At 38.1% G+C, this 25890-nt stretch overlaps 1 protein-coding gene across 10 annotated transcripts in view; it reads right to left on the bottom strand.

Moving 5' to 3' along the window:
* Nucleotides 1–25890, bottom strand: part of nrxn2a (neurexin 2a) — a 408435-nt gene that overhangs the window by 260299 nt on the left and 122246 nt on the right. For 5 of the 10 annotated variants that reach the window (XM_083565432.1, XM_083565429.1, XM_083565428.1 and 2 more), the window contains one exon: nucleotides 18191–18205. The exons of the other annotated variants lie outside the window; for them this stretch is intronic. In XM_083565432.1, coding sequence (XP_083421558.1) covers nucleotides 18191–18205 — 15 coding nt within the window. The remainder of the gene's footprint in view (nucleotides 1–18190; nucleotides 18206–25890) is intronic. 10 annotated transcript variants of the gene reach the window in all.

The raw sequence follows: 25890 nt of genomic DNA on the forward strand, positions 1-25890 counted from the left end.
GCGTGGCATAACGCTCTGTCTCACTAAGCGCGCAGCTGGCGATACCATCGGTAGTGCTGATAGTAATGAAGTTGGCGACGGCAAAAGAAGTAAACGCAACCTAATCAGGGGACGAGGCTAATTGTGTAATCAGTGAGAAAAGCATATTGGCAGCTATGCGCTCCGTCCTCCCCGTGTGCACTATATCTAATGCAGCACTTTAAAGGTCACGCTTGTCTAGAACATCTGCAAAATGTGAGTGGTCTCCTGCCACTGCTGCTCTACAGGGTCGAATAATACAGTCCGGTCTTTATGTCTCTCAAACATCTGTTTAATTACTGACACATGAATGCTTAGTTTAGGGGCAGACAGAGTAATAGACACTGCACTGTAGTTTGTGATAAGGATGCCATGCAGGACCACCCCATTGACACCAAATTGGGCTCGTTTTAAAAAGAATTGCAATATAGGTGCAGATATTGTGTCAATAATGGACAGAACAGTGCCCACAGGGGCAGACAGAGCAATGAACACTGTAGTTAGTGATGGGGATGCCAGGACCACCGCTTTGACACCAAATTGTTCTTGTTTTAAAATGGATCGCCAATATAAGTTTCAAGTTTCAAGATTTATTTGTCATATGTACAGATGTCAGTGACAGTTTGTACTATAAAATTCTTAAGTGAGGCTCCAGGCAAACTACAGCAATATTACATATTAAACATTAAACAATATAAAACAAAAAAAAAAAAACTAAAGAAGAAAAAGGAGAGAAAAGAAATAACGAGGCATAAGAAAGTAATAAATTCTGATTCTATTCAAAAGTACGTGGACACCTAACCTTCGCATCCATACGTGCTTCTTTCTTAAAACGTTGCCGCAAAGTCGTTAAGCACACGATTGTCTAGAATATCATAATATGCTGTAGAATGAAGACTTCCCTTGACTAGAACTGAGAAGCTCAAACCCTTTTCAGTTTGACGATGCTCCCTGAGAGCTTCATGAGGTGTTGAGGTTGGCGTGGAAGATCTCGAGTGACTTCCACAGAGCCCTGAACTCAAACAACACCACTACTGCACTTAAGTTTAGAGTCAATATTAATGTAATATAAATATTATATTAAGTAAACACCAGCAAAAAAAGGGAGGTTATGTAGTACTGGACAATAAACTGATTATAGATTATTTTCCTATAACAGCATGCCACGTTTATTCAGTACTCAAACTACACTTTTTGTTCAAAGCATTTGTCAAATCCTTAATATTTGCAAACCAGTAAGTGCATTTTCAAAACAATTTGTACAAGCAGCACAGTACATTGGATTTCTTGCAAAAGCCTGTACTTCTCTGAAAATCATTAGTTCATCTCGTGGAAGTTAGTATTTGTGTCAATGAACATCTTATTCCTATCAGAAGAACACTTCCTTTTGTCATTGTTCACTAACAAGGTCGTCAAAATGTTTCGTCATGTTGTCAGTATGATGGCGCACAGTTTTAGTATTTTCTGCTCTAAACTACGATTTGGATCATAATGATTGAAAAAGCACAAGGCTGAATTTCTTCTGTACGCCATCTATGAATTTCAGCGGCACAAATTTATTCATGTGATTGCATATTTGATTTATACCGATTGCAAGAGGATTCACACTTCTACTGCACAATACTAGTGTTTGTCCATTTCTTGGTTGTTCATCCATTTTTCTTTTAAATTGTAATTCTATGTTTTGCTCTGTCTGTATACCCTCACAAATTGAAGCTTTCACCTGTTTAAGAGAACTGGTTGATTATTGGTTGAGCTACTGCCTTCATTAGTGACATTCAAGATTCGTCTGCACAATTCATTAATTTCAGACACATTTACCAAAAAAAAAGTTTGATAGAAATTTTAGATGACAGATGATGACAACTAGTTTAACCATTTTGCATTCAGTGACAGTGAAATATTCTTCCTTAAATAAATACATACATACATACATAAATGAATATGATTTTAGACAGACAGACAGACAGACAGACAGACAGACAGACAGACAGACAGACAGACAGACAGACAGACAGACAGACAGATAGATAGATAAATAGATAGATAGATAGATAGATAGATAGATAGATAGATAGATAGATAGATAGATAGATAGATAGATAGATAGATAGATAGATAGATAGATAGATAGATAGATAGATAGAAGACATAGATTGTGTGAAAAGATGAAATAAGTCAAAATAAATCCACAGGAATAAAATTTTATTGCAAAAATTGAAATGAAATGTTCCCCGGCTCTTCAATATTTAACCGTGAAAAGTTGTAATCTTCAAATCCACTCGGCTGCAGCTGAGGAATGCAGAATTGCAAATAGGTTGCCTCCCTCAACCAGAGGCGGTCAGAAAAAAGATAATCTCTGTCACAGGTCACTGTCCTATTATAAATTAAAGTTAATGGGTGGGGTGATGGCAGCAAGATTTAGCACTGACAACACAAACCACAACTGCATTTGTAATCGCGAGTCTTGACTCGTGGCACAAAAACAGGTCTAGGATGACTGAGGTGTTTTTCAAATGTCATTCAGCTATCTCACAGTGCCACATCAATCACCCAAATGGTACTACTACTACTGTAGCAGGAGCTACATTTCAGTGCAAAAAATAAATAAAAAACTCACACATTCGTACGCATGTAGTCCCTAGAGAAGATCATTATCTGGAGCAAAGAGCTCAAAAATGAAAACATGCAGTTGTTTATATTCGGAGAGAGTGCTGGATGTCAGATGATGTAAACAGATGTCAGTCACTGTCTGAGGAAAAACAATATGGTGGAAAAAAAAGCAGAAGAAATAGATAATGAAGCTAATAGCGGTGCTGAGCCGCACACTTCTTTCTTTCTGTTTGTGACTCATCAGACATGCAGCATGAAACTCATGCAGTGGTGCTTTTTCTACCCAAACCCTCAGAGACACCATATCCTAAGGAAAAAAACTTTCCAGTATTGACATTGAGAGATGAGGATGAGGAACGCCCAGTGGCATGAAGCATGTGGGGGACACAAATGGAAGTGTTATCTTTTCAATTGCAGATAAATATAAAAAAATAAAATAAAATTAATGAATTAATAAAAAGCCAAAAAAAAAAAAGTCGGAGTAAAAATAAAGCTTTCCACTGGCACAGATGAAAGAAATAAACATTTGCATAGAAGATATAGTACATTCTAACCCCACTAACCACCGTGTGTGTGTGTGTGTATGCATGTGTAGTACATGTGAAGATAATGACGAAAGCACAGTCAATCCAACTCTGTCCTCTGTTGCTATCAGAACCAAGTAACGCATTTTCCTTTGACTTTTTTTCTGTTGTTGTTGTTGTTGTTCTTGTTTTTTTTCTTTTCATTTTATTATTTTTTTTACCCAAAAGAGCAACACAAATGACATTGGCATTCAGGCACACACCAGGGTTCTGAACGTCTACGGAGCCTTAATGGATCTTCATGATGGCAGTCCGGAGGCGGAGAAGGAGCTGGGAAAAAAAAACTCTGTTCTAACAACGTCGAGTCGTTTTCTATCACAGAGCTAAAATGTGACAGGGTTCCTTCTCTTCGACATCTTCAAATTCTCCGACAGCTCCCTGACTTTAAACATATTACAGTTTCCATCACTCCTCTAAACGCCGCCTCGGTGTTGAAAATCATATGCCGTTTTTTTAAGGAACGCCAAAAATAATGATTGTGTCAGCATGAGGCTGAAACGTCTAATGACTCTTAAATATGAAATCAGAGAAAGCTCTGGGAGCATGCGTTTTCTCAGCGTGATGAGAGACAGGGCACGATTCTTGTCATTTTGCTTGGTGCATCAGTTCTGCATGGGAAAAGAACACACACTGATGGCAGCTTGGGGAAAGGCTTTTTTATTTTTTCAATAATTATAAAGTAAAATTTCTTGAAAATTTCATGAAAGTTCTTTGCAGTGCCCAGAATCAGTATAGAAAATTTTATATTTTGACTTATTATTTTATGGCCAATATTGGAGATGATTGTAAAGGGCATTTATTATTTCCAGTTAGGGCAGTAAAGTCAAACCCACCCATATCCCAATGTCATTTGAGTTGTTTGTCAGAAAAGCTCAGAGTCAGTCAAGGGCATTGGACAAGAACCCAAGAGTTGCAGCTTGGTGATACTAGGGCTAGCCCAACGTTTTACGAGCAGCCACAAGGGTATTAATCAGGCACTGGTGTAGGTGAGGTGAGAAGGTCTGGCCTGCAGTCAGTGTCCCAATTTCATCCCATAGATCTTTAATAGGGCTGAGGTCAGAGCTCTTTAGCAGGCCACTCAAGATCTTCCACTCTATCCCATGTAAAGCAGATCTTTATGAAACTGGCTTTGTGCACTGGATTATTCTCATGTTGGAACAGGTTTGGGTCTCCTAGTTCAACTGAAAGGGAAAATTTTATGCTGCCACATCCAAAGACATCCTATTCAAGAGTGTGCCTCCAACTCTTGTGCTAACGGTTTGGAAAAGAACCACATATGGTTGGAAAAATCTGGTGTCCCAAGACTTTTGTTGAAATTCTTCTTCTTTTTTTCAGCTTCTCCCATTAGGGGTTGCCACAGTGGATAATCTGTCTCTATACCCCGCTGTCCTCTACATCTGCCTCTTTCACACTAACTACCTGCAGGTCTTCCCTCACCACATCCATAAATGTCTCTAGGCTCTTCTTAACCTGCTCCCTACTCCTGCCATAAATCACAATATCTTTCACAAACATTAAAGTCCACAGAGACTTCTGCCTGACCTTGTCCGTCAACCTGTCCATCACCACTGAAAACAGGAAAGGGCTCAGAGCCGATCCTTGATGCAGTCCAACCTCTACCTTGAACCAGTCTGTCGTTCCTACTGCACACTCCACTGCTATCACACAGTCCTCATACACAAACACACAATGCAACTCCTTCTGACCTTCTCTATACTTCTCCATCAACATTCTGAAAACAAATAATGCGTCCGTAATGCTCTTTCTCGGCATGAAACCATACTGTTGCTTACAGATGGTCACCTCTCCTCTCAGCCTGGCTTCCACTACTCTTTCCCATAACTTCATGGTGTGACTGATCAACTTAATTCCCCTGTAGTTACTGCAGGTCTGCACATCTCCCTTATTCTTAAAGATCGGTACCAGCAAACTCCTTCTCCATTTCTCAGGCATCCTGGTAAAAACTCCGCTGCCATCTCTTTTAAACATCTCCATGCTTTTACCAGTATGTATTAATTGCTGCTCTTACTCCCTCATGACTAAGCCTACTAAGCCTACATACTAAGCACTTCCTGCTTCACCATCTCCACACCATCCAATCTTCTCTCATTTTTCCTTATTCATCGGCTGCTCAAAATACTCCCTCTATCTTCTCATCCTCTTCTCACTAGTCAACACATTTCTATCTCCATCCTTTATTGCTTTACCTTGCAGCACATCCTTCCCAGCTAGGTCCCTCTGCCTGGCCAATCGGTACAAATCCTTTTTTCCCTCCTTAGTGTCCAACTTCTTTGCAATTCTGTTTCACCAACCTCTTTCTCCTTATGCAGTCCTGCACGTCCTCATTCCACCACCACGTCTTTGTCTTTCTTTCTATTTCCAGATGTCACACCAAGTACCTTTCTAGCTGTCTCCCTTATCACTTATGCAGTAGTTGCTCAATCATCCAGCACCTCCTCACCACCACCGAGCCCCTGTCTGATCTCTTCCCTGAATCACACACTACAGTCTTCCTCCTTCAGTTTCCACCATCTTATTCTTCTTTCAGTCCTTACTCTCCTCCTCTTCTTCACCTTCAAAACAATCCTACATACCAATCCTTTTGTTAAATTGATGAATAATAATAATAATAATAATAATAATAAAAAACTTTCCATATTTACTGCACATTAACACCACTGCATTCAGACAAATACTGAGAGATAAAAAAAAATAAATAAATAAATAAATTGACTTCACCTTGCATCCTTGATTGGTCTGTATGGTTATAACAAATAATTTACATATAATTATCCTGATAATAAATAAATAAATTGATTAATTAATAAATACATAATAATATTAACTAGAGAGGCAATTTTTCCCTTATATTTTTATGTCACAAAGCATCTTAAATTTTGAATCTAGTGCCATTATGTTTTATCCCTAAAGAGTGAACAAGTGGCGACAGTGGCAAGAAAAAACTCTTTGAGATCATATGAGGAAAATATCTTGAGAGTAACCTGACTCAGATGGGAACTTATATTCATCTGCGTTACACTGGATATATATTTCATTTAGTTCCACTATTTTTAGGCTACAAACCTTTCACTGATGGCCATTAGCACAAAACCGATCCCCAATTCCTCCAATTTTTGGATTTAAAAATAATTTTGTCACAAAAACACAAAGTCCCTAAATGGTGTAAATTTTCTCAGCTAGGAATCCAAATAAGCATCATGGTAGCACTATGAGTAGTGTAGCTGCCACACAACTCCAGGTCGACAGGTTCAATCCTGATCTCGGGTCGCTGTCTGTGCAGGGTTTCTCATGTTCTCCTGGTGTTTGCATGGGTTTTCATCCAGGTTCTCTGTCTTCTTTGTACACTTCAAAAATATTCAAGGTGACTTCCTAAATATTAAAAAGGTTACTGAAGAATGAATAAGTCAATGGAATCCCAATCTGTATTGATCCCATGGAGCTGTACAGCTATAGCTCTCTGCTCACTGCATGACCATGATAGCTTGTTCTAGAGTTCGATCCTGAGCTCAGGTTACTGACTGGGTTGGGCCTTGTATATTCCCCTAATGCATGAATTCAATTTTGCACTTATTTGTGCTTCTACCTTCACTGCTGGTCCTGCATTTAACATCTTTATCATCATGAGTAGCCTGAAGTCTGCCTTTCCAAGATTTCAGTCTAAGGAGCTGCACTGATTAACAGGGGTCCATACTGGACATGGTGTTTGGCTGTAGGTCATGCATTCATCTTCATTTTCTGTTTAGAGTCACGGTGCTTTATTTATTTTTAATTATAATGGGAAAAACAGACAATTTTAGGAAATATCCATTAGGAAATATCATGGACATCTACAAACATAAAACCGCAGCAAATGTCCATGTTTGGACGATGACATCTTCTCTGACAGAGGAAGCCCGTCTGTGCTGTGACATCATCAGGATTTGAATATATAATCTCCTTTAAATAAAAAACCGGGCAAATACTCCTTTGTTGTGTCACGTAGTAGCCTGCAAAGGCATTTAAAACAAAGCTTTGGAACGAATTTCAATCATTTCTTTTGTAAAACAAGTGCTGATAAGCAATGCTGAAGTGCTGCAGCAGTAAAAAAAAATATAAAAAAAAAAGCTGTAAAAAATAATAATAATATTAGTTTGATAACATTTCTCCAAATAGAACTGATCAAATTAAGCCTACGTTATAAAAATGCTTTTTTTTTGAGGATATTTCGTTGATCCCCATGAGGAAAACTGAGTTTTTCGCTTCTATAATGAGATTTATATTTATACTAGAGCTGCATTTATTTACTGCATTAAATATTCTGCTCAAGAGGAAGGTGCTCTTAAGGATCGTAAAACTTTTAAAGTAACCGAAGTTGAAGTAAACCGGTTTCTGTTCTCAAAAAAAAAAAAAAAAATAGAAATGGTAATGAATAGAGATTAGATGGGGGGGGGGGGGGGATGTTTGTGCTTTGTCATTTATAAGTCTAAAACGTCTATTTCTAAAAGAGCATTTCAGCTGGAATAATAGGGATCTTACTCAGAATGAGTCTTACTCGAAATGAGTGTAGAGTATAAGTGTGTGTTTATGTGTGCTTGTGTACTGGGTGTCTAAAAGGCTCTTGGTTATATTGCCTAATGCATTAGATTTGTTCTGACGAATGTTAGACGTCTAGATGTACCAGAGCCCCCTAAAAATTTACTATCACACTATTGCAGCTTGGTTTTAAAACCTACCTGCACCCTAACTACCCATGAGCCAGTGTTTTTGGAACCTCTGATATTTGTTTAATGGTCCTGGAAAACCCATCAGATGTTGCTGTGGGCTGCAATCCTATTGCCATTAATGATATGAACAAAATAAAATTACAAAACAGTTTTTTCTTCAGATAACATACAGTAATCCCTCCGATATAAGAAACTGTAAATATGTAACAGCAAAATGTTTTCACTTTAGATACACAATCTTTATATGATGATCAAAGATCATGTTGGAAAGGAGCCAGACTGGTAAAAACAGCCGTTCTGCATAAAAAAACCTTTACGTTACGATTTGAACAAGTTGTTGGAAAGCTTTGTGAAAGAGAGCAGAAAGTCTCACCAGATGCTTCTTCACAACAGTAGGAATAATATCTTATATGCTGAAAAAAAAAAGTCAAAATTCCAAGTAATAGTTACACAGATCTCCTTGCTGTGGTGTCGCATCAGTGATCCTTTCTCTGAATCAGTCTCATCAGTCTCTGTGTGAAAGAACGTGCCATAGTGTTTAATTTAAAGCCATGAGCTCCAGCTGGATTTGGGTTTTTGGAGACACAGCTGGAGCAATAATGCCAAAGCAGATGCAATAGCATCCTCATTATTGTGCATATGCCAGCTAGCCCCATAGATAAGCTGATAAGGTGACAGCAAACAATGAACAAGTGTCAAGAGCAGTGCAGGAGCAGATATCAGTCTCGCTTGAAAGAAGCAGCGCTAAAGCGCTTACAGCAACCCGGGGTGTGAACGCCACCGTTCCGTGGTGACGCAGCGGAGAGATGAAACAGGGAAATTCCAGCCGGGAGAAATGGCACATTCTCTTCACGTCATTAGAGCTCCGGCAGTAACCTCTACCACGCAGAACAACCCAGTGTGTATGGCTGTGCAAATGTGTGTGACTGATTAGGGAGAAAGAGGAGCAAGGGAAACTGGTTGATGCCTCTGAGCCCAAAACAAGACGAGACAAGCAAGACGAGCCTCAGTGACGAGGATTTCTTGCTCCAAATTTTGATGAGTAAATCGCACGGATCAAGGCGGCAGAATGTTAAAGGCGATGAATAAAAAAAAAAAAAAAAAAAAAGAATAGGAATGCAGTTCCTTAGTGAATTGCGAGGAATGAATATTCGGAATCGATCTAGATGGCTTCGGATGAAGGGCGTTCGACTCGCAACGTGCACAATGCACAGGCGAGAAATGGAAATCGATGAACAATCGAATGTACTCATATGCCGACACAATGGGCCCCGGTGTGCTCTGCTGTGGAGTGGATTCCAGCTGCTCAGTGTGGACTCCTTGTTATATCACAAGTGGAAGAAAAAATAGATAATCCGCAAATGCTTCTGTGTGAGGCTTTTCCCTTATGCGGCCCAAGAAAAACTGTGAGCTACTTTGAAGAATTGAATGAATGAACACAAGAAAACGCTTCACCTCCCGGAGTCTGATTTTGTGTCCTTTGTTCATTTATTACTTACTTTATTTATCTGCAGTGGAGTACAGTAATGTAGTAAATGTCATTTGTTACTGTACTTACGTAGCTTTTTTGTGTATTTGTACTTTACTGAAGTATTTACATTTCGGGAGACTTTTCCTTTAACTTTACTACATTTTAAATATCTCACTTTTTACTACATTTTGTGAAATCAGTCGTTCCTTTTTATTTATGAGCGAATAAAAAAAACTGTTCCAGCACACAGCGAGCCACCAATCAGGGTAGAGTACGCTGTTTTAAACTTGTTTTGATTGGCGCTTGGTGGTATCACCAACATACAGTTCAGTGTCAGTTCAGAAGTGAACAAAACATTTTGAGAGGAAGAAATGATGGAAGAAACTCTTAATTGCAGCTTTATCCTTTTTGAAGTAGTTGAAGAAAGGTTTTGTCATATTTTACCTACTGTATCTCTACTTTAACTCAAGTCTACTCTACTTTAACTCAAGCCTGTGTAAGCAGTTCAGTTAGGCGAGCACTGAACCCCTGTTATTGCTTAATACTAAATGATAACACATTCCAGTTTCATTATTGGCCCTGTGAGAACCAAGTAATATGTACTTATAGTCAGTCTGAATAAAATAGTTGCATTTCATGCATCATAATGGAAAAAAAATTCTATGAAGAAAATCAATACTTTAGCCTTCATTCTAAAAGATTCACATGGTGGCACTAACAAAGAGTAACCCAGCAGATGACAAAGACGAGCAGTTGTGTAAATGAGCTCCTTGCAGATTTGAAATGGACTGTCAGCGAGCAGATCAGGTGACCTTTTAGCTCATCAGAGCTTTGTTTTTAGCCTCATTGATTAATAGGCACTAAGCAGCTTCACCGTACAACGAGAGACCATAGTGTCACTCCTGCTGCTGCGTTGAAAGCAAATACGGCCTTAAAGGCCACCCAGCATACGCTCGCCTACCTACATAAACCCTCACGTGACGTTCTCCAAGGGCAGTGGTGAGCCATGGATCATTGGAAATTGCTAAGATTTGCAGATAAGGACAGTGACCTTGACAGCAGCCCTCTCGCTCCAGCTGGTGACAGGCGGCTCGTCAAAAAGAGCTCTATGATCAGAGCTCTTTTTTTTTTTTTCTAAAGTGTTTACTATGCGTTTAAACATGCAGACAGATGTGAGCATCATAACAAGCAGAACTGCAGGTTTTACAAGCTGCCTCCAGATAGGTAAATATAGAGAGGGATTAGGTGTAAAAATCGTTAGCCATGTTCGGCTTGTAAATGAAGCGGATTAAAGTGCAATCAAGCACCCACAGCATCTTCAAAAAAAACGAAAACAAAAAAGAAACCAATGGCGTACGTCAGGTGGCTGCCTGTGGAGAGACAAACGGATTGCGCCTTTGTGATATTCGCAATCATGATAAGATCTTGCCAACAGAGGGAAGCAGCTGCATACTTCAGAGGAAGAACAAAAAAATGGAAGTTCACAATCAGATTATGGCAAATGAGCATGTGTCTGTTTTTCACTGCTGTAGATGTATGGGGACAACAGAGATGAAGATGAAGGGAGAGGGGAATACAGAAAAGAGTGAGCAAAGGCTAATCAGGGAAGAAAGAAATAATGCAGCATGGCAGCTTTTTTTTGTTTGTTTTGTTTTGTTTTGTCCCCTAATACAAAGCCATTACAAGGACATGAGATGCTCTCCAAAGCTTATTTTAAATCCTCAGTTTTTTTAATATATATATATATATATATATATATATATATATATATATATATATATATATATATATATATATATAAAACTTGCCAGGCAAGCTGGTTTAAGCATTTTAGGAACTGCAGATCTTCAGGGATTTTCCCCACACCACATCTCTGGAGTTTACACAAAATGGTGTAGAAAAGACACAACCAGTGAGCAGCACTCCTCTGTGCGGAAATGTCTTTTTGATGAGAAAGGTCAGAGGAGAGTAAGAATGGTTCAGATCATATATATGATGGATACAGTAACTCATATCATCACTCTTTACAACCATTTTGTGCATCACCTCAGAGCGCCTTGCCTCAAGATTCAGTGTGTTGTGGGTTATGTAAAGCCCTGCTCACTGTAGTGATGAAAAAAGAGGTCACTTGAGTAGCTGTAACCTTGTCACAATTAACACTAGAAAAATAGGTGACATTATTTCAATTACTGCATTTGAACTTTGGATCTGAAGGGCATGAGTTTAAATCCCAGCCACACCAAAAGCTGCCACTGCTGGGCCCCTGAGCAAGGTCCTTAATACCATAGCTGCTCAGTTGTATGAATGGGATAAATGTAAATCGCTCTGGATAAGGACGCCTCCAAAATGCAATAAATGTGAATGTAAATGTGTTGAGATGCCACTGCAATCCAGGGAATGTTTGTGCAATCGTGCCCTATTAGTTTAGCAGTTTAGAAGGAAACTGGAAAGGATGAAGAACCCAAATGGACATTAGGAAAAAGTCAAACTTTACATGTGGTAAGTGATCATCCAAACTAAACCTAGCTGTGAGGCATTGACGCTACAAGTGCACAACATTGCCAACCTTTTTTTTCCTCACAAGCATTAAAGCAAATAAATTATTATATATATTGATGTTTATAAATGATCATTTTAAATGTATTATTTGCTTCAAATAGCTATGTATTTCAGTTTTGGCTGAGTATTCTCAGTTTTGTTGTATTCTCTGGTTAAGCTTACAGTCATTAATAGTCTTTCTGAAGCAAAAAAAAAAATGTCTAGCATTGTGCATTTCACCACCTCACTGCAGGCTCTTCTGATCAGCCCAGGAGGAAGCAGCAGTTATGTATTTGACCTGCATTCATCAAAAAACTCTCAAAATATCTCAGATTGCCTTGTATATGTGACTCTCTGCATCAGACAACTGGCTCCGCTTTCTCACACTGCTAACAGGGGGTGGATTGAATATGAAACATAACATTCACATATTAGTTCACAAGGCAGGGCAAATCTATGTGAAGTCTGCTCATGCGCCACTGCTTCATTTGTGATTCGCACAGACCAAAGCGCTGCCCCTTTAGTGGACCAGAGCAGTGATTAATCGCTTTACCTATAATCATGCCCAAAGGTCTCACTTTAATTAAAAACAAAAGTCCTGCTTTCATTATTCGAGGTAAATTGGATGTTGATAGGGACCTCCTTCATCCGACATTCTTACAAGACAGACAGTCGTATTTCATTTTGCCATCAGCTAACTAATGCGATGATCACATCTTGCTCAAACCTCACAGAAACACTGGGCTGTAATGTACAGTTACACCACTTTGTTGTTTAATTCTCAAATCGAAGTGGTTCATTCTAATATATTCTTGTTTCTATAGTAACAAGGTATGCCAGACAGCCCTTGTAAACTTGGTTTCGAAAAAATATATATATAAAAATAAACAATGCTGTTTAACAAAGTAAAACATTAAATTATTAGAGAGAGGTTTACTTGGATATATTTTTGGAAGGAGGTTTGAAGGTTAAGTTTTCAAAGATAGGAAAGTTTTCTTAACACAGAAAGAAATACAGAGACAAATACGCACACACCACACACACACACACACACACACACACACACACACACACACACACACACACACACACACACACACACAAATAAATAAATAAATAAATAAATAAATAAATAAATATATATATATATATATATATATATATATATATATATATATATATATATATATATATGTATGTAATGATAAAAAACATTATTTCTATCATATTTTCTCGTTTTGATCTCAAATCGCAATTTTTACAGAAATATTTTGCGCAATTGTTCGATCACAAGTGCACTTAATCTACTAAAGTCTTTGGACACCTGACTATAAAATCTGTATGTGCTTTTTCAAAATCCCACTCCACATTTAGTCCCCATTTCCCTTTAAACTAACCTTCACTCTTCTGGAAAGATGTTCCACTAGATTTTGGAGTGTGCTTATGGAGATTTCTGCTCATTCAGCAATAAGGGTGCTAGTAAATTAATGTACTGATGTAAGTGAGGTGAGGGAGGCCTGAGGTGCAGTCAGTGTTTCAATTCATCGCAAAGGTTTTCAAGAAGGTTGAGGTCGGAGCTTAATGAAAAGCTTCCACGCAAACCCATGAAAAGGTATCTTCATGGCTTTGTGCACAGGGGCATTGTCATGCTGGAAGGTGATTGAGTCTCCTAGCTTAAGTGAAGATAAAAAATTCATGCTTCTGCATCCCAAGGCATTCTATACAACTGTGTGTCTCCAGCTTTGTGTCAAAATTTTGGGTAAGAAATGGCTGAAAAAGTCAGGTGTCCTAATATTTTTGTCCTATAAAATGTATGTGTAAATTAACATCTACTGCAGAACCTACACATAAAGTAGAAATAACTGGAATTTCTTTGAAAAAATGTTTCTCTCATTCTGCGATATTTATTATTCAAGTCATTAGAGAACCCAGGTGGAAACGCTCTGCTCTTTTCCTCCTTTCTCTTGAAGTGCAGCAAAATGTCCAAAATGGCATGTACAGGCATCCTATCACCCTTTATACCCTATAGCCGTCTCCGCATTCCAGGTTGAACCCCTTCATCCACACACTGGATGGCTTTATTCAAGGGAAAATAGGAGGAAGAAATAGACAGGTAAGTGTGAGCAGGGCCTAGAGATGTTTGTTTACTCAGCAAACACAGGAGCCAATACTTCAACACCAACTACTAATCCACATGTGTGCTGGCCCGAGATAGACAAGTGTGATGTGATGGGGTGAGACATTAGTAAGTGCATTATGTCTGACTGTGTGAATGATCTGCTGTGCACTTCTAAAGCATCCCATTATCCCATTACTCAACACCGAGTTTTTTCTTTTTCCTTTTGATGACTCCTTTTTCAAGGGGAATTGCTGTACATGTGCTGTACTGTAAACTCAAAAAAATTATGAATGACTTGTCATAAATGCTTTTATTTACTACTTTAAATGAATAATACAATAATAAAATATGTAATTTTTATGTAATTTATTAGTACAAACTCTATTTGAAATGTTACTCCAAACTTTCGAGCTACTTGCGGTTTCTTGCAAACTATTTGATTTTTCGCGAGTTACTCTTTGCCCAGTTCCAAATAAAAAGTTGCAAACTATCATAGTCACGAGTATATATATATATATACAGTACAGACCAAAAGTTTATATATATATATATATATATATATATATATATATATATATATATATATATATATATATATATATACATACAGTACAGACCAAAAGTTTGGACACACCTGCTCATTCAAAGAGTTTTCTTTATTTTCATGACTATGAAAATTGTAGATTCACACTGAAGGCATCAAAACTATGAATTAACACGTGGAATTATATACATAACAAAAAAGTGTGAAACAACTGAAAATATGTCATATTGTAGGGTTTTCAAAGTAGCCACCTTTTGCTTAGATTACTGCTTTGCACACTCTTGGCATTCTCTTGATGCCTACTTTGAAGAACCTACAATATGACATATTTTCAGTTCACTTTTTTTGTTATGTATATAATTCCATATATAATTCCACATGTGTTAATTCATAGTTTTGATGCCTTCAGTGTGAATCTACAATTTTCATAGTCATGAAAATAAAGAAAACTCTTTGAATGAGCAGGTGTGTCCAAACTTTATATATATATTTATATATATCTAAGAGAGAGAGAGAGAGAGAAAGCGAGAAAGATATATTATATGAAGCTAGAATTTCATATATTTGAATTAGATACACATTTTGTACATCAAAAAATAACTCTTTTTACAATGTTTTATGGGTTACAGTTATATATGTATATGATCTCAATCTTATCTCAATCTTATTGACACTTTTGTCCATATTATGTAACTCAAATTTTTTTTGTCATATTAAATTGTGAATTTTAACTTAGTAATTTGTTATTTCGAGATATTTTGTTCATTTAAATCAGAAACGTAATTTAATTACAAACTAACTAAGTCATTATTGAAAGATATCTCAGCATTTTGACTTCAGTATTTGGATTTTTTTATTTCATATCTTGCTTTAATTGATTATCAATTATTTAGGCTAGATTTGTATCTAGTTAATTCAAGAATTATTTTCACTCTCACATACCAAGCCATTATTTTGACTTGCTCATTATTTGGATAATATATGTAGTCTACATTAATTAAGGAATTAAGTATTTAATTTGAACCCCATGCCATTGCTAATCTATTTCACACCTAAACCCTGGCTTATGATATTAGATAAACTTAAATGCACAATCTAACAACATCCTGAACAATCGAACCACAATGAACGATGAACTCCTTAATAATTACTGTTCAGTTTCTGTTATTTAACACTTCAGTTCAAAATGAAGCTACAAATCATTGCTATGAGTGTTCACTGTTTGAAATTCAATAAGTAGGCGTCTCGGTTGCAGAATGAACCTCGCAATAAATTTTTTCTAGCTGTTCGAAATATCATTCGCTCAAACCGCAGCCTTGGGTCTAATACCTGTTAGGGGGAAAAAAAGCTAGTACACTGGAGTGCTGGAAACAGCTCATTAATGTGCTAATCTGCTCTAACTATGCACACTTAGAGGGGTAGACTCATCCTTTTAAACCTATTCTTAGTGAAGTTTTGTACTTGAACCATATTTTCTAAACTATAGGACGTAACGGGAATAAACAAATCATTTCCTAATCTTTATTTCAGTGCTGTCAGACTGTTTATCCGCATTAAACAGTGAAAACTTTCACTTATAAACATTCACACACCTAAAAAAACCCCAAAAAAAACAACACACACTAGTTGTGTCAAACTGTGTACAAACTGAACCAGGAGACAGTCAGCTATGAGATGTGCTAAGTGAGAAGCACTTGAGAATCTCGACTTCTTGAGTGGTAATTACAATTTGGAGAGCTATTCAAATGGATTTCTTTTCTCCTTTGAGGTTGGAAAAGTTCTGAATGCATCATCAGTCTATAAGTCCTCCTTCTCTTGTTATATTTGAACAACATTTACATTGGAAAAAAGGCACTTTTAATATGTGATGTAGAACCTAGTGCTACTCTGAAACCCCTTTTTAATTTGTTTTACCTACACAAGTGGGCCTATTTGACACTAAGCTGGAAAAAACAATATATCACAGATGGTGTATAATATTATATACTGAACACTACTGCAAGACTACAGCATTTAAACTTTTTTCTTTTATAGACTCTATATGGCATAAGATTGTGTATGTGCTTTGTGATCTCATTCCACATTTAGTCCTGATTTGCTGTTATAATAATAACCTCTACTCTTCTGGGAAGATGTTTCTGAAAATTTGTGCTCATTTAGCTCCAAGGGTGTTAGTAAAGTCAGAGAGACCCGGTGTGCAGTCAGCGTTCCAATTCACCCCAAAGATATCCAATAGGGTTGAGGCCACTCAAGATCTTCCACTCAAACCCATGTAAACCATATCTTTAAGGAGCTGGCTTTGTGTACAGGGGCATATCATGCTGAAAGAGGTTTAGGTCTCCTTGTCGAAGTGCAGTGAGAATGTAATGCTACAGGCATCCTATGCACTAAGCTGTGTGGCAACAGTTTGGGGCAGAACCAAAAATGTTTAGAAAAGAAATATACTTCAATTTAATTCATTTGTATTTGTGTAGCGCTTTTAACAATGAACATTGTTGAATGAACAACTGATTTTGGAGTTTTCAGAATGATCGTTATCGTTAGAAGAAGATATCTTTATCTCGTCTCAATATCCCAGTACATTAAAGGAAATAAAGTCACAAATATTAGCTAATTTACATTTATGGCATTTGGCTGACGTCCTTGTAAGAAGTAACATACAATCATTTATGCACGTGAGCAGTGGATGTTAAAGGGCCTTGCCCAAGGGCCCAGGAGCAGCATCTTAGGATTGAGCTTTTGATCAGAAGTCCAATCTCTTACCCATTGAGCTTCCACTTCCCTCTGTACAATAATAATGGATTCTGAGCATAATGAATTATTAAACATGGCCTTAATATAGTAAACAGACCTGAATATTTTATGCTATTGCACTATTTTAATATTTATACTCTTAAAATAACAAATATACTAGTACGTATATGAACATACTAGTAGTGGAAAAAGTTAACTGTAAGTACAATGAGCAGTAAGTGCCCCTCTTTTTGCCTTTTGACCTGTTTTTGGTCCAGAAATTACAATGTTTTATTTAGATCAACGGTTACACATTAGTAAGACGTGTGAAAAGGCGTACGTCTATCTTGACCCGGATGAGAAAATGTCCTTAGATTTGTGATGCTGTAATAACAAAGACTCGGCTGCATGACATGAATGTGGAGCTGTGTAATGTGTTTGAGCTCAGAGCACAAGATTAAAGCGTGCACGATTTGCGTCCTGAAGCGAACCCGGCAGCGACGTTTCCGTAGGAAGCCGTCCGATCCTGCACGCCCTTAAGTAACACTGTGGCAGCGTGCTCAAAAAAAAAAAAAAAAAATGACCTACTCCTTCACAATCAAATTCAATTCACGAAAATCTGACTGTTGCCACAGAAGGCAGCTGTAATGGAACAATACAAACCCCCATAGCGTGACCAAAAGACATCTGATTGCATGCCCAATCAATGCTAATCCAAGCCATGGATTTCTCTATCTGTCTGTTATTACACAGCTAATGTTCGCATGCAGTGTCTGGTTTTTACTCTCGTCTTAGAAAACAAAGTCCAACATACACAAGTAATAGAAAATCAAATAGCACTCTTACCTAGTTCGGTATCACCTATAAAAAGAGAGAAAGAGAGAGAAAGAGAGAAGAAAAAAAAAGATTCACAGAGTCAGGAACGTGTCACCTTTTTTCTTTCCACAGGAAAATACCAGGTGTTAATTCAGACATGTTCACATCTTTAGATTACTTTCTCACACACTTGCCAAAGTCACAGACATAAATCACTGTGCAATTGGTAATACGAGGAGGTCATTAACACTGAGATGTTCTTCTGTGGAGCCTACTTTGTTTTTTAATGAAAAATTGAGCAGTGTTTAAGATAATGTGGATTATAAGTCTTATTCACCAACTTAGAAAAGCACCCTCACATCCATCTCTAGCTCTGCTTACAAATGGATAACATGCCTATACATAAGCACAGCTCTATCAGGAAAGACGGTCTAAACACGAGGGAACGATGATGGAATAATGTTTTGCTTCCGTTTGCAAGCATCATAGATATTGGAGTTGTATTGTAACCTGGCAACCAGAACTGGTCAGGAACAGAAGAGCAATTTGGCATATTAATTATCTTTCAATAGCTGTTTTATTAGCGTTAACATGTCGAACCAGCACTAATATTTACAAACAGGAGGTACATTACTTGGTGAAGTGAAAGCAAAAGACGTATGGATGCGAATGACTATTTACGGCATTTGACAGATGCCCTCATCCAGAGCAGATACAACTTAGAAATTGAGGATAAAAAAGCCTTGCCTAAGGGCCCAGTAATGGCAGCAACGTGGTGCATGAATTAAAATTCACGACCCTCCGATCAGAAGTCCAACATATTAGTTACTGAGCGACCACCTGCCAATAATATAAATATAATAATACATTTATAGTTGCAATTTTATTCTGCAATTCATCCAACAATGAGCAACAAGGTATTTGAACCAATTACCTTATGAATAGCTAAATGATCACCGTCACTTCATCTAATTTCCGTACTCAGTTCTAGGCAACCTGCTTTTTGGTTCACATCTAAGGTGATACGAGTTGAAAGAGTCAACTCCAAAGAGTTGATTCCATAAATGACACCATAAATGATTTGCCTCAAAACAAAACAAAACATTTTCACAAGACAGACAGTTTGTTTTTGTTATTTTCAGTTTTTGTTCATTATTTCATTTAATATTTATTGAAATGTCTTTGCTTGTTGCTTCCTTCCTTCGTAGATATTTCATTCGTATATTCTATCTATCTATTTCTCATTCATGCCTTCATTCATTTCTCTCTTCGTTTGCTTGTTTGTCCCTTCATTCTTTCTAATATTTGTCTTTGTTTAATCCCATGCTTTAATTCACCTTTGTCTTACTTTGCTTGTTTTTATATTCATTCATTCTTTTATTCATCTGTCTCCCTTTCTTTTCTGTCTAGTCTGTTATCTGTCTATCTTTGTTTATTTGTCTTACCCTTATTTGTCTCTCTTTGTTTTTTTTCCATTCTTTCCTTCTTCTTTGTCTTATTTTTTGCTATTTTTTTTTTCTCTGATTATTTAAATGATATTAGGGAGAATTTCATTCATTATTCACATCATTTTTCTTATTTTGGGTGTGGTGTTCATTCATTCGTTTCTTCATTCACCTGTCTTTCGTTCTTTATTTCTATGATCGTTCATTCATTGGGTTATCTGTATGTTTGCTTGATTTAAGCAGTATTAAATTAAATGCATTTTTAGTTTTATTTCAGCCAATAATTGAAAAAATATGATTCACAAAAAAAAAAAAGCCACTGAGCTACCACCTGCCTGTAATATTAATTTAGCAATACATTTTATGTTGTAATTTTATTCTGCAATTCATGCAATGAGAAACAAGGTATTTGAACCAATTACCTTTTAAATAGCTAAATGATCATTTCTGATCCCTTTCATCTATTTTTAATTTCCATATTTCTCAGCATCCTGCTTCTCAGTTCATATCTAAGGTGATGGGAGTCGAAAGATTCAACTCTGAAGTGTTGATTCTGTAAATGCTACCATAAATGATTTGCCTTAAAAAAAAAAAAAAAAAGAAAATCAGTTTGCAAGACAGGTTTGTGTCTTCATTTATTTATTTATTTTTGTTTGTTGCTTTATTCATCCCTATATTTGTCTATCCATGTCTCTTTCTCGTTCACGCCTTCATTCATTTCTCTCTTTGTTTCCTTGTTTGTTCCTTCATTCTTTTCCTTATTTGTCTGTCTTTGTTTTCCATACTTTAATTCGTCTTTGTCTTTTTTTTTTCATTCATTTTTTATTCATCTGTCTCTATTTGTTTTCTGTTCATCTGTCTATCTTTGTTTATTTGTCTGTTCTTTCAGTCATTTGTAGTGTTTGGGTGTGTTGTTTCTTCATTCGGTTCTTCGTCTTTCTTTGTTCATTTCGTCTATCGTTCATTTATTTGTCTATCTGTTTGTTTGCTTGTTTGTAGCAGTATTAAATTAAATGCTAAATTGTTTTTGCTTTTTTTTAAATACTGAATTTCATCCCATCATTTTTATTAATTCAACTAAATGATTCACTGCAAAAACCCCTGCTTTTTTTTTTCTTCTGTCGAATATTATTAGAGAAATGGAAAGCTCATCTGGCAAATGTTTCAGCACATTAAGCTCTTCAGTGATGCACAGGAGTTTGGAGTAAGCGAGGCCAATTACAGGAAGTCCCATTATATAAAGAAGCCTCGATTGTGTGCCGAAGCTCAGAATGAGGGAAAAGAGGGAAAAGGATATTGAATTGTAAAACTCCATCTGATAAAATTGCGGCTGTGAACATCTCTATCTTTTTCCCCCTTTTTAAAGCCATTTCTGCTTTTTCCTCTTTCCTTTTTTTAAATAAAGCAAAATCCAGTTTATTTTTAGGTATTTGTTATATAAAGGTCAATCTTTATTTCTATTTTTTTTATTAATACTGACTTTAAGTCAAAAAAGCTAAACAATATATGACGTGTTTCTTTACACATCACAGTGTGTATGGGATCTTTCCTTCTGTATTTTTTGTGTTTTTTCTGTTTATTATATTTTTTTAATTACTTATTGTTATATTGCATATAGAACTTCTGCATTACTATGCAATGTGTGTGTGTGTGTGTGTGTGTGTGTGTGTGTGTGTGTGTGTGTGTGTGTGTGTGTGTGTGCGTGCAAAACAAAGGATATTTATATTAAAAAGGAACTCGCTGCTCAAAGGTGTTTGTAAAGATATTTTTTAATCCCACTCCTACTAACTTTAGGAGGAATCCCTTCTATAGCTCTTTTTGCTGTCTTCTGAAACTAAATTAAATGAAAATAAAACAAGTTCATTTGTTCATGACCAGGGGCCCATTGTTCATATCTGAGACTACAATCCGAGATCAAATAACACATCCAAGACCATCTGATCAAGGAAATTAAGTTCTAGATAGATAGGTTCTTCAGACACATGTGTGGATATGATTACCAGTGTTGGGCAGTTAAAGTTCAAGGGCCTTGCTCAAGGGCCCACAGTGGCCCGTTCTTGCTAAATCTGAGTAAAAAAAAAAAAATAGTGAATAAATGTGTGTTGCGTTAAAGTTTTTAATTTCGCCTATTTTATATTTATTTATTTATTTATTTATTTATTTATTTAAATTTTTAATAAGAATGTTCAAACAAATGTGCGCTGCGTTTATCGCACGTTAATAAAAATTTTTGACATTCCCCGTGGGAACAAGCTACTGCGTTAACAATGCTTGTTGGACGTTGTCCACACTCTGAATCAGAGTGTAATCAGTCTAATGGAAAGTGCGGCTTCACCGGCGGGGTGACGTCACGACCAGGAAGCTATAAAATCACATTAAGTAAAACCAGTGCTAGCTTCTGAAAAGAAGAAGGAAGCACTGCAAGGATGCCAGCAGTGTGGCTGGGAGATGCAGCATCTTGTTCCGTCAGGAAACCATGCTTACCTTCATAAACTGAAGACGTTCCCTTTCAGGAACTCGAGCTGCGTCAACAATGCTTTGAAAACGAGAATGCAATAACGTCAGACTGACCAATCCCTGCCTAGTGTGGATGGGCATAGCTAGTGGCACCAAGGTCATGGCTATAAAAATGAGAAAGGTCAGTGGGGTGGACCAGCCTGCAGCGTTACACACATTCTAGAGCGAAACTCCAGAGTACAAAGCCTTAGAGGCTGCCACACTCCGGGTAGAGTGAGCTATGACCCTAAAAAGAATGGGAAGACCGGAGGATGAGATAGCATTCACAATCCACCTAATGAGGGATTGCTTGTTTGCAGGTTGACCCATCCTCAAAGAGCCATAGCAGACATAGCAGCTTTCTCCACAGTTTCATTCTGTGGACTTATCTATCCAGTGCTCGTAAACCCCAAGGGTTCGAAGGAGCCATCTCTTTGGAGAACCGTTCTTGAAGGGATTCCAGCACTGGACCGTTCGGGCAGTTAACTGGATTTAAGTGATGCCGCAAATCACGGCCTGCCCGGCCACCATGGGGCCACCAGAGAGAGACAGACTCTGTCCCAGTAAACTCTCTCCAGAACTCAAGAAAGCAGCGCAACAAGGGGAAAGGCATACAGGCACAGCCTCAGCCACACCTGTACCATAGCATCCAGCCCGAGAGGGGCTAGAGGTGTGAGGGAGAACCAGAGGGAACAGTGCGACATTACTCAAGTTGCGAACAGGTCCACTTGTGCTCTGTAAAATCTTTTCAAGATTAGCTCCCCCACATCCAGGTGGAGTCGCTATTCCCCGGGCCTCTGCTTCTTTGTTTAAGTGGCCTGGGATATACACTGTTCTCAAGGAGAACAGCTTCTATTGGGCCCACAAAAGGATCTGATGCGCCAGCTTGTACAAGTGGAGAGATCGCAGTCCCCACTGGTATAGGAAACTATCGCAGTGTTGTCTGTATGGACCAGCACATGGTGGCCTTATAGGTTTGGAAGGATATGTTCCAGAGCTCAAAGCATGGCCAGCATCTCTAAGCAATTAATATGCCACATCTGAGGGGGCCTTTCCAAGAGACCTTGGGCAGAGCAGCCATTTATGATAGCTCCCCCACTCTGTGATGGGCGCATCTGTCGCAAGCACTACACGACGACCAGGAACTCAAAGCACAGGGCCTTGAGACAGGAACTCGGGGAGTCAAGTCAAGTCAAGTTTATTTGTATAGCGCTTTTCACAACAGACATTGTCTCAAAGCAGCTTTACACAAATCAACAGTAAAGGTGAATGGTGTGAATTTGTCCCTGATGAGCAAGACTGTGGCAAGGAAAAACTCCCTTAGATGTTTTGAGGAAGAAACCTTGAGAGGAACCGGACTCAAAAGGGGAACCCATCCTCATTTGGGTGACATCAAGAGTTTGATCATAAATCTTTCAACAATACAGAACACTGGAGAGTGAGAACTAACATGATTACTGGAGTATAAGATTATAAGTGAGTCTTTCCGTGTGACTTTGATCATATGGATTGGGTCTCTTGGGTCCTGAGCCACCACTGGAAAGGTCTCATATGCAGAAGGCCAAGTGGAACCACATTTAACACTGTTGCCATCAGACCCAGCAGTAAGACCACAGTAAGTGACTGGCCTTCTTTCCTTGTGGCCCGAAAGGATAGATTCAACCTGCACAGGGCACAACTGTGCCCGCATAAGGGCCGAAACCCATACTTCGCCTAAATAGGTGGTTCTCTGTGACGGAGAAAGCACACTCTTTTTGGTGTTCAGCCTTAAACCCAGTTCCTTCATGTAAGCGAAAACGACATCTTGATGCCGGAAAACCAAGTGCTTCGATCGAGCCAATATCAACCAATCGTCGATATAAATCAGTATGCAGACACCCCGGAGCCTCATTAAGACCAGTGCCACATCCACACACTTTGTGAAGATGCAGGGCGAGAGGGCAAGGCCAAACAGAAGAACCCGGTATTCGTAAGCTTCAGCGGTTCAGCTGATGCAGATCCAATATAGAATGCAACCTCCTGTCCTTTTTTTTGAGAACTATAAGGACCATGTTAATGGCCTCCTTCCTCAATAGAGAATTTACTTCTTGTCCCAAGACCAGAGCCTGCTCTGGCCCCACCAGAGTGGGGCACACCCCACTAAACTAGGGCGGGTGAGACCAGAACTAAATCATATAGCCTCTGTCTGTAGTGCGCAGAACCCACCAAGACACGTCTGGCAGAACCTCCCAGGCTGCTAGATAGTCTCTTAAGAGAAATCACTTCCTCGAGACTGACCTCTGGTGTGACTAGAGCCAGAGCTATGCCCTGGTGCAGCTCTAAGGGCCTCTTAAGAGCCAGCAAACCTTTTATATATATATTCATTCATTCATTCATTTTCTCCCGCTTATCCGTAATCTGGGTCGCGGGGGCAGCAGTCTAAGCAGGCCCCCGCCTTCGACTGCTGCCCAATCCTCACAGCACCGTCCCTTACGGTCCGTCCTTCAGGTGGTGAGCCCACGGGAAGTATATATATATATATATATATATATATATATATATATATATATATATATATATATATATATATATATATAATTAGCATATATACTTTATGACTGAAGAGGTGGGCCTAATAAGGCTCCCACGTAATAAAACAGGGGCAAGAGGGAACGCACAGACAAAACGAGTGCTTCATCTTTCTTGTTGCTTTTTTTCTTGTTGTTTTTTTAGAACACACACAGAGCACTTCCTGAACAAACAGAAGCTAGCGCCATGTGAATTTAAAGCATGACACCATGCTTTCCATTGGACTGATTATACAAGTGATTCAGAGCGTGGACAACGAGGAAGCGTTCCCGAAAGCATTGTTGAAGCACTTCGAGTTCCTGTAGGGGAACCTCTGTACAGGTTGTAGATGAGTATTCATTCCCTCTCAGCTAGTTTGGTGTCAGATCATCAGCAGAGGCCAGCTCAAAAAAAAAAAAAGTTTTTTTATGTGATCATTACTTGAGTATCCTAAACAGGTTCAATCTGCAATTTTTTTTTTTTTTCAACGAGAAAAATAGGGACTGCGGCGGTGCATCCAAAATTCGCTGATTTTCTTAACTGTTTGTTCAGTTACGTTTTATGACCCCCGCAAGATCCGGGGAAACACTATATTAGCATTTAGACTAAGTGTAGAGTATAGGAAGTACAACTTTTTTATATGTACCCACTCCCCCCACCTTTTTGAAAATTACCAAAAGTATTCAGACAGGCTGTTCTCTGGCCATGTACGGTGAGCCTTCATTGTTATTTTACTTACAATTAACTCCATATAAAATGCAAAGAGCTGTCACTGCCAGTAAAGCAAGCCATTATTGGACAGAAAAATGTCATCAGAACTATTTAGTTAATTAAAAAAAGAAAAATGCAACAGAGAGCTTAAGAACACAGAAAGACCTGGTGGACCACAGAAAAAAAATATGATGGATGTCCTGGTAAAGAAAATCACCTTCACAACAACAATTGCGAGATCAACAACAACCCCAGGCAGGAGGCATATCTGTGACAAAGTTAACAATGAAGAGAAGATTTTACTAGAGTAAATACAGATCTAAGAGCTACACTAGTGGTAAGATTTAGAAGCAGATAGATTATGCTTTAAAAACCCATACATTCAGAGACATTATCCTACGGATAGTTAGGAAAAAGATCAACCTGTAGCAGCAAGAGAAATTCTGCAGTGTATAGTCTGCATTACACGCCCAGATTCAGTCTATTGTGCTTCACAGTTCAGAAGGACGATGACCTGAAGCACACTTCGAG

This window comes from Silurus aristotelis (assembly GCF_946808225.1).
Source record: "Silurus aristotelis genome assembly, chromosome: 16".
NCBI classification, from domain to species: domain Eukaryota; kingdom Metazoa; phylum Chordata; class Actinopteri; order Siluriformes; family Siluridae; genus Silurus; species Silurus aristotelis.